General features: G+C 41.3%; 1 protein-coding gene across 1 annotated transcript in view; it reads right to left on the bottom strand.

Annotated features, from left to right (window-relative positions):
* LOC103917273 (maltase-glucoamylase, intestinal-like) overlaps positions 1-8467 on the bottom strand; it is a 57456-nt gene that overhangs the window by 6962 nt on the left and 42027 nt on the right. The window contains exons 16-18 of the mRNA XM_009324390.1: positions 7486-7634; positions 3408-3492; positions 644-700 (exon numbers count right to left, since the gene is read on the bottom strand). Coding sequence (XP_009322665.1) covers positions 644-700; positions 3408-3492; positions 7486-7634 — 291 coding nt within the window. The remainder of the gene's footprint in view (positions 1-643; positions 701-3407; positions 3493-7485; positions 7635-8467) is intronic.

Genomic DNA, 8467 nt, shown 5'->3' with positions numbered 1-8467 from the left:
GCCAACACTGGTCTTATCCTGCAGATTGCAGCAAAGCGTAGTTAGGTTGAAACTGAGCACTTTTGGAAATGCAGCACTGGGGATGGTGATCGAAAGGTCAAAACCTGTAGTCTCTGAGACTAGAAGAGGCTGGCACTTTCCACGGAGCAGATTGTTCTGCATCTCTTGGAAGCATCTTTCAGAGAGGAGCCTCACCCTACTTACTAAATATGCCTTCTGTCAAGTGATGCATGCGCAAAACTGCATGCGCAAAATAGTTCGCAGCATGTTCTCAGGAGTACAACTCAGGTTTCTGTCTCTGTTTCTATGCAGGGAAGTGTATCAGTACAAGAATTAAAACATGCAATAAGGGAGGAAAAAAGAAAGAAATCTTTACAGTTTCATGAATTTCTAGGCTGCTCTTGAAAATTCAGTTCTCTGTGTCTTAGAGCTTTACAAACCAAAAATAGAAAATAAAATGCTACTGAAAGCTGTGTAATTTACTCTCCCAGCTAGCCTTGTGTAGACTTTTTGTGCTCTAGTTTTCTTAAACACAGATGCCGAGGTAAAAATACTGCTGAACATTGATAAAAGTTATTTTGCTGGAACTGTACCATTTTAAATTATGTAAAAATGTAAGAAACTGAATCTTAAAAATACATACGGTATAGTAGTCAAACCATGGTGCTTCAGGGAAGTATACATCCACAGATCTTGCTCCCTGTAATTGTTATAAAGTGATTAAAGTCTTTTTTCTTTGTGCATTTCTGATATTACATTAGCTTTATTATATTTGCGCATGGAGAGATGTATGCTGAATATTCTAATAACATCAAATCTTGGATATTATGGCTGATTTATTATCAAAGCAGTGGACTAGTGCTGGCTAATCTATAATGTTAAACAGACAAGCCAATCCTATTTGGGGGATATTACTGCAGTTCCGTGGGATGAGTCAATGTTATATGATTATTTTGGTCTAGTACATAGCTCTATGTCTTGCAAATGTAACTGGCCTAGGTGCACTCCTCTAACATCTGAGCAATCCCAGTGAGGTCTACAGCAGCCTGTGCAAGACAAGACTTCACATCTGATGATGGAGTGGGGGGACACCACTGCTCAGTGCCTCTTGCGCCGTTCCTGTTGCAGAAACAGGCAGGGAGTAAGGTCTGGCAAGGAGGACAGACAGATATTTGTCTTCTTGGCAACAATTTAAAGTTGCAGATAAATAATAATAAATAATGTGCTGCTAATTGCACAATTGCTGTACTTCGTTTTGCAGCATGCGTTGTGTCGTATTGCTGCAGGGTTGAAATCATGCTAAAGGCACTTTCAATTAATAACTCCAGGAAAAGCTGGAATCAAAACATACTTCCTTTCTTGTCACGAGTTGCTTATTCTCACAAACAGATTAATTTTGATTCTCAACATAGGTGTTTGCCCCTTTGCAGAGTTACGGTTTACCCCCAAGGTTTACCCCAGGGAGCAGGTGGAGCGTAAAAAGTGAAGGTGGAGGAGAAAAGTTAAGGCAAAGTTACCATTTGATTTTTTAGGGATTTTTATATATGTACATAAACAAATAGAAGCAGTAAAAAATAACTGATTTATTAAAGTATGCAAATCTCACATTAGAATACAAGAATTGCTAAACTGGAAATTTGTCTTGTCCTGTGGCTTGTCTCCCACAGTGGGCAGTGCTAGATGTTTCAGGCAAAGTGTCCTAGTGTTGCAGTAAGGAAGGTTGGGGTAGTTTGCTCTGTCTGTTTAGATCTTACTAGCTGTTTAACAATTAAAGGTTGGCTTAATCTATAAAGTGCCTTGAAAACTTGAAGGAAAACCCTATAAAGTCAAGATGCCCCTCTCTCCATATTTTCTCTGCATTATTATGACAACCCTGGCTATTCTGGTCTGTAGAGAAGTGGGTAACCACCATCTGAATTGTGATGAGCCTTGACTTCATGACTCCCTAAATAACAAGCCAGTGTGTAAGGCAGTTCGCCATTTTAATTTTGATGGATGTCTCACTTGCTCACACCCTAGGACTCAAGGAGCGATGGGAAAGCTATGCCTGACCCAAAGGGAAAGCTGTCCCTGACCCATCTTCTCTAGACAAGCAGGTGCCATGCTGCAGTTTGACGCAGTCACTGCTGGCCTGCAATGCCACGGTGAGGGGCTTACAGCTCACCTCTGCCCCTTGCTTGTGCTAGCTGGCACAAGCCCTGGCTGCCACCTCTCCCACCACAAGAACCAGCAACATGTTGCCTCCAAAGCTCTGCTTCCCCCATCAGGCCACAGGCACCTGGCCTTCCTTTTGTGCTGCAGTCCCCTAAAAAACATTAGGAACCCCTTATCTAGACCCTCTATCATTTTATGTATCCTTATAATGTTCCCTTTCATTCACTTCTTTGCAGGAAGGCACCCCTGGCTTGTCACCTTCTCTTCGTGGGAAGGTTTCTCTCACATCTTTCATCATCGTGCTGGTCTGAGACCCTGTGAAATCTCCTTTTTAGTCATCAGCTATTAGAAACCTGGGGGAGTCTGAAGATGAAAGACTGACGAATGAAGTGCCTCGGTGGAGTCAGAATGGTTTTAGATGCAGGAATAAGAATTTCCTTTTAAATTCATGGAGGCACAAGGGCTGGGTAAAAGAAGTGGCCTAACAGTGACTAACAGTGGCCTGTTTATATGTTTGATCATCAGCAACATCTAGAAAATGTATCAGTTGTTCTGGAAGCATGCTGATCACAAACAGCTCTAGGATACATCACAGGCAAATATTTAGCTCTGCTCAGATATACCTTTCTGGTGCTGTCAGCAGTCAGTGGTGGGGCAAGGAGAGAAACCCACCCTTGCTTCAGCCGAGCAGTGAAAGCCCTGACCCCAGTGCCATGCCCAGCACAGCCATAGGAAAATGCTGCTTTTTAAAACCTGTCATATTAGCAGCTAACATTGTCATTACCGTTTCCATAATGACTGCATTTGCCTGTGATGCTGGGAAACTCCTAGCACAGCCCTTGAGATGCTACAGCTCCAAAACGCTCTGGGTGAGTGGTAATATGGAAACCAGTTTGCTTTAATATCTGCGTGTTTCTTCCTAGCTCAACAGTTACTGCTCTCTGTGTGTGTCCTTGGAGGGAGCTGTCAGCAAAATAACAGGAGCACACGAGGGGCAGCATCCAGCCTGTTTACATCCATTCGGCGCTTGGAGTAGCAGGGAAATGCTGTGCCCTCACTTTCATCCTCCCACTTCAAGCACTGGGCAGCTCTGTACTGTCTGTGCTGCTCAGAACTGCATTCTGCAAGCTTTGACAGTGGAGGGAAGAAATGGCTGGATATGAGCAAACATGCCCTGAATGTCATCCAATGCCCTAAGTGCAGTTCATTTCTTTTATTCGAGTATGATGGCATTTTTTAATTACAATACTTGCCTCTTTAAGAACGGGAGCAATCATAAAAGCAGGTCCCCAAAGGAAGGCAGTATCTATTCCATGAGTCTGCTGATCAGCGGTAAATCTAGTGTTGAAAGTGAGATATGCAATGTTAATTCACATTTTTATAGAACTTGCAGAATATTTTTATATTACTGTGACAAGAAATCTTCCTCAAGACATCCTTCAATACTGCCAAATATTTTTCCTGGTTGAGGGGATGCCAAAAGCTGGACCGAGATTCAGAAATTGCAGTAGCACCTACCACACTGGAGCAGACCAGAACCCTCAGAAAATGCTGGAGCTGATTTCTTTTCAGAATAGCAGTGGTGGGAAAACAACTAACTTGATTTCTGTCCAGTGGGTTGAGACTTCATCGAGGGAGCCAAAGAGCAGGATGGGGGCCAGGACCAGGATAGGGAACACAGAGGAATAACACTGTGCTCTAGGATCTAAAGCATTTGTGAAAATCCTTGGATTTGGCTTCCCGCACCTTTCACAGATTTACATTAGAAATCTTTTGCAGGACAAACACAAAGCAACGTTCATACATATTGCACCTTTTAGCTGCCTTTCCTGAATGGGTGAAAACTTACGGAATTCAGTTGATTTTATTCAATGCATTAAAATTGTTTTGGATTCTGATCATGTCCTCCAGAGTGCTAACAGTCCCATTTCCCTGGCATCATCTGCCAGCTTGGGAAGAGATCTCTATTCCACCATGCATCAGCTAATGAAAATATTGAATAGCACCTGGCAAAGAGGAGACATTCTCCCCATCTCAGGAACCTCCACTCATCTGGCATAAAATCCTTGAGAATTTAAATAGGCTTTCAGTCACTTGAAAGCCTATCTCTGAGGAAATTCATAATGGATCCTCGTTCCCTAGTTAGCTTATAAGAATGTCACGTGGAGTGTGTCCCAAGCCCTCCTAAAATCAAGGTAGCTTGTACCTCCTGCTTTCTCCTGCTCCTCTGCTCCCTTTCCCATCCAACAGCCCTGCTGCCTTGTCAAAGATGGCAACTGGGCTGGTTTACCATCATTTGTTTTTGACAAATTCACACTGGCTGATGCATATTAATGTATTATTCTCTAAGGACATACAAATTATATGTTTAAAAAATTATTTACTGTGTTTGTTTAACTGACTTTGCAGCTGCCCCTGTCTAAAGACAGGTTTCTGTTGTACGCTGGCCAGAGCAGAGCGGCTCAGTGTCGGTGTCCTGCTCTGACACCCTGCCTGCTCAGGGCATAGGCATTCACTGCACCCAGCCCAGACGTACAGAAATTACCCCAAATGAGCAAAAACACCTTGGCAATAAAAAGACATCTATTCGGTGTTCAGATTTCTAAAATATTGCAAGTTTAGGGGAGTACATGGAACTCGGGAAAAAATGTTCTTGAAGGCATGCCTCAGGCTCTGCCTGAAAGAAACCTCAATTCATTAGAGTTTATTTTTCTGTCAAAAACAGTAGCTCTTTTGGACACCTTAATCTTGGTCATTATTGCATTTTGACAAAATGCTTTGTAAATATTTAAAGCGTGGTGTGCTTTTTGATGAATTACCTTGTCTTAAATATAAAACATCAGTTTTTCTTGTCATCCCAATAGCTTCTCTCTATTTTTAATTTTGCTGTAATATAATTATAATACTGATTCAATACACTTTGTCATGGGAGATTTCAGAAGAAAAAACTGATCAAGAAATTATGACAAAAGAGAAGTCGATCTTATTTGCATGTGGAAACAAGCGTCTCGCCATCTAACTCAGCACTATTTTCTCTTGCAATTATAGCAACCATGACCACAAATTCAGCAAACAAATGAACTTGCCCATTTTGAAAATGTAAACCATTAAGCCACACCTGTGATCTATGAAAGGTGCTTAATTCTGTCTACATGCTTCCTGTGGCTAGGTGCTGGCCTCTCTTCTGTCTTATTTTTCCCGTTTGGCCATTAAGCAGAGCTTTCCCTTCCAGTAATGGATTACCACCTCCCAGTCTTTTTGGACAGCTGAGCTACTGGCACCTCTGTTTCACTGAGTGAAAGCCTCAGAGGCACCTTAAATGCTTATAGGAATCTACTGGGATTATGTTCTTGTTTGTTATTTGAAATGAGCACCTAAATATTTGAAATGAAATGAAAAATCCGAAACGACCACATGAAATAGCTGTTGCTTGGAGACTCCCTGCCCAGGCAGAGTTGTTTTTATGGTGAGGCTTGTGAACTCATAACAGCTCCACCTGAAAAACTAATGCAGTTTTTTTAGCTCTCCTTTGTATTTGTTACAAGTAAGGGAAAGGTTTGATGTAAAATTCCATCACCCATACATCGAAAATTCTGTTTCAGTTCTCTCTTTCTCTAAAACCCACATTTCTCCTCCTGTTGCCATCTAGGTCACTTTCTCTACTTAAGCAGAAAGTAGAGAATACTTTCCAAAGTATTCTTAGTATTATTCCACTAAACCATTGAATATTAATTGGAAATAGTAAGAAATACTCATTAAGTAACAATAGTAACCAGAAGTAACTAATAATAGTAAGAAATACTTCTAAGCCATTTTAGGATCTAGCTATGGCAACATTAGCAAGTGATGTGCCTACTAGGATGGGACCTGGGTAGTGAAACAGTTTGTGCTGATCTCCTGATGCCTACACTCCCTACATGCATTTTAGAGGTTTCATTTCCTAGTAATCCCAGTCTGGTCCCACTGACTAAACTCCCATCAAGTTTCGTCTCAGTTTCGCCCAACGGAAGTCTCCGCTGGCGCACCTAAGACTGCCCTACAGTTCAAATCAAAGCAAATTTGGAAATTTGCTAATGTAGATGTGGCCCAAATAGAGTACATGCATGCTGGGAATGGTCAGAAAGGCAGCTTTAACATCACTAAAGTAATTCTGTATTAGCAGAGATTAGCTAATATTAATGCCAAAATGAACTCGGTCATTTCCAATATTAATACAAATCTCATTAAGCAAAAATAGAGCTAAAATAAATACTTGAAATAGCATATAGCCCCTTGTAAGACATGAGTACCTATAAAACTTCTCCTTAATGTAACCCAGTTAAATAAGGCAGCAGAGTAGGAAGTGGAAGCATACTGCTTTTAAAATTTATCAGTTAGCCATTGCGCTGAGTAGGCAAAACAGGTTTTGTGCATATCCTTTCCATACTCGAATGGGCTGCACTTTAGTGTAATTTCAGTTTAATTTGCAAAAAATACTTTACCTTTTAACCAAAGCGTTTTTAACCTAAAGGGAAAAAAGAACATTAAACAGTCCAGGATGTAGCCTGCACCAATGAGACTAAATTGGTGTCAGAGCTTTGGGCAGTAGCCTTTCATATGTATTATTTGCACTCCTTTTGCTCAAGTCTTTGCATAAAGCATTCTGAAGTAGAAAATTTACCAAAAGCAGGTAAAAAGCTAATTAAAAGATGCTGAGAGGGAAACTAAACCTCACTTTGATTCCTGCTTCTTCCAAACAGAAAACATTTTCTAAGGGGTTTTTCAGTTTGTATTTATTAATCTCGGTTTTGCACCTGCTTCTACACTCAAACATCTCTCTCTCTGTTTTCTCTGTACAATTTGTGGACACAGATGTAGGTTTCATACATAGCACGCAGATGCAAGTGCTAAATTGGAAAATGCAAATGCTGTGGATGATTGGAAAATAGAGACTTCTCTGTATGAGGCCTTCTTGGCATTCTAGACCAGAGTACAGATTTCATAGATTTCATTCAAATACAGAAAATACAGGTATGCGACTTCTATTTTTAAAATAAAAAAGAACTGCATATTTGCCTAGGACAAGAAATTTTCAGAATTGTCCTTACTTAGGTTTTTTTTCCACTGGAAACAAATATAGGTTATATTTTCATGAAAATCCATTGCATATATTAAGAATTATTTTTGTGTGTATAATTTGATTAGATTTTGTTGTAAAACTGCTCTTTTTAAGAGAGAGCATGCAGTAATATTACCGTGACTATTCTCAAACAGATATCAACTAGTTTATACATAGAAACTCAACTACTTTTGTGAGTAAAATGTGATAAAAAAGAGAGAATCCAAACTCACTCATGCATCAGCGACCGCACCACCGTGTTTCCATGAACGTGAGACTCGAAGAACAAGGTGTATAAGTATGGCAGCAGTGAGTATCTGATCTGAAGCGTAGCACGAGATATGTTGGCAAACTCTTCTCCAAACACCGCTGGGTCTTGTTCCTGTTAGGGAAAAGCTTTTATTTGTGCTGAGCATTATAACTAGGGGCTGCAAATTCAACAGAGAACCTGTGTGCAACCTAAGGAGAGCTGTGACTGACATAATGCTACGAAAGTGAATGTTTAAATAAGAAAAAGAACTGATTTGCAAACTGGAAGATGTATTAAGAACAACATCCATTATCATCAAACTAATATTTGTATAAAATTTTTCAACTTGAAAAATTCCACTGAGTTCAGAGAGATCAGGCCCCACCGTGGTGTGTGTGAGCCACCTGCAACGGCCCCAGCCTCATGACGGGAGGGGAGCTGGGGTTTCATGTCTGTTCTTGGGAACAGACACCCTGTCTCTAGAAATTAATTTATCCTGGAGATGCAAGCCCTCTAGGACAGAGAAGGTGAAACACAGGAAAAAGGGAAGACTGGTAATCTGCAAAACAAAGGCAGAAGCATAATTATGTTGGCCAAGAACATAAAGGCAAATCTATTTAAAAGTAAGAGTTAATTCATGGCTCTGCTGAAGCCAACAGGAGTGACAGAAGTCGCTGCGTGCGGTGGGGAAAACATTTCACTCATACAAAGAGATTTCTCCTCCCGTGCCCACCATTTTAGGATGCCCCGACCGAGGGGACACCCATGCATCAGCAGTGCCCCTCACCTCCTCGCTGCCAGCGATGCTCTCCAGGGAGGGAGGGCACACATACTGGGTCCCGCCATCAAGAGGGCAGGTCTAAGCGATCTGTCTACACTTGTCGGCTGCTTCTGATCTACTTCAAGGCAACCTTGACTCTCCCCTGCGATGGGTTGCGGAGCACGCAGCCCGGGGCAGTGCTGAT

The sequence above is a fragment of the Pygoscelis adeliae genome, unplaced genomic scaffold (genome assembly GCF_000699105.1).
Source record: "Pygoscelis adeliae isolate BGI_AS28 unplaced genomic scaffold, ASM69910v1 Scaffold315, whole genome shotgun sequence".
NCBI classification, from domain to species: Eukaryota; Metazoa; Chordata; class Aves; order Sphenisciformes; family Spheniscidae; genus Pygoscelis; species Pygoscelis adeliae.
Note: the sequence above shows the minus strand (reverse complement) of the source record. Positions and strands in the feature narration are given on the sequence as shown.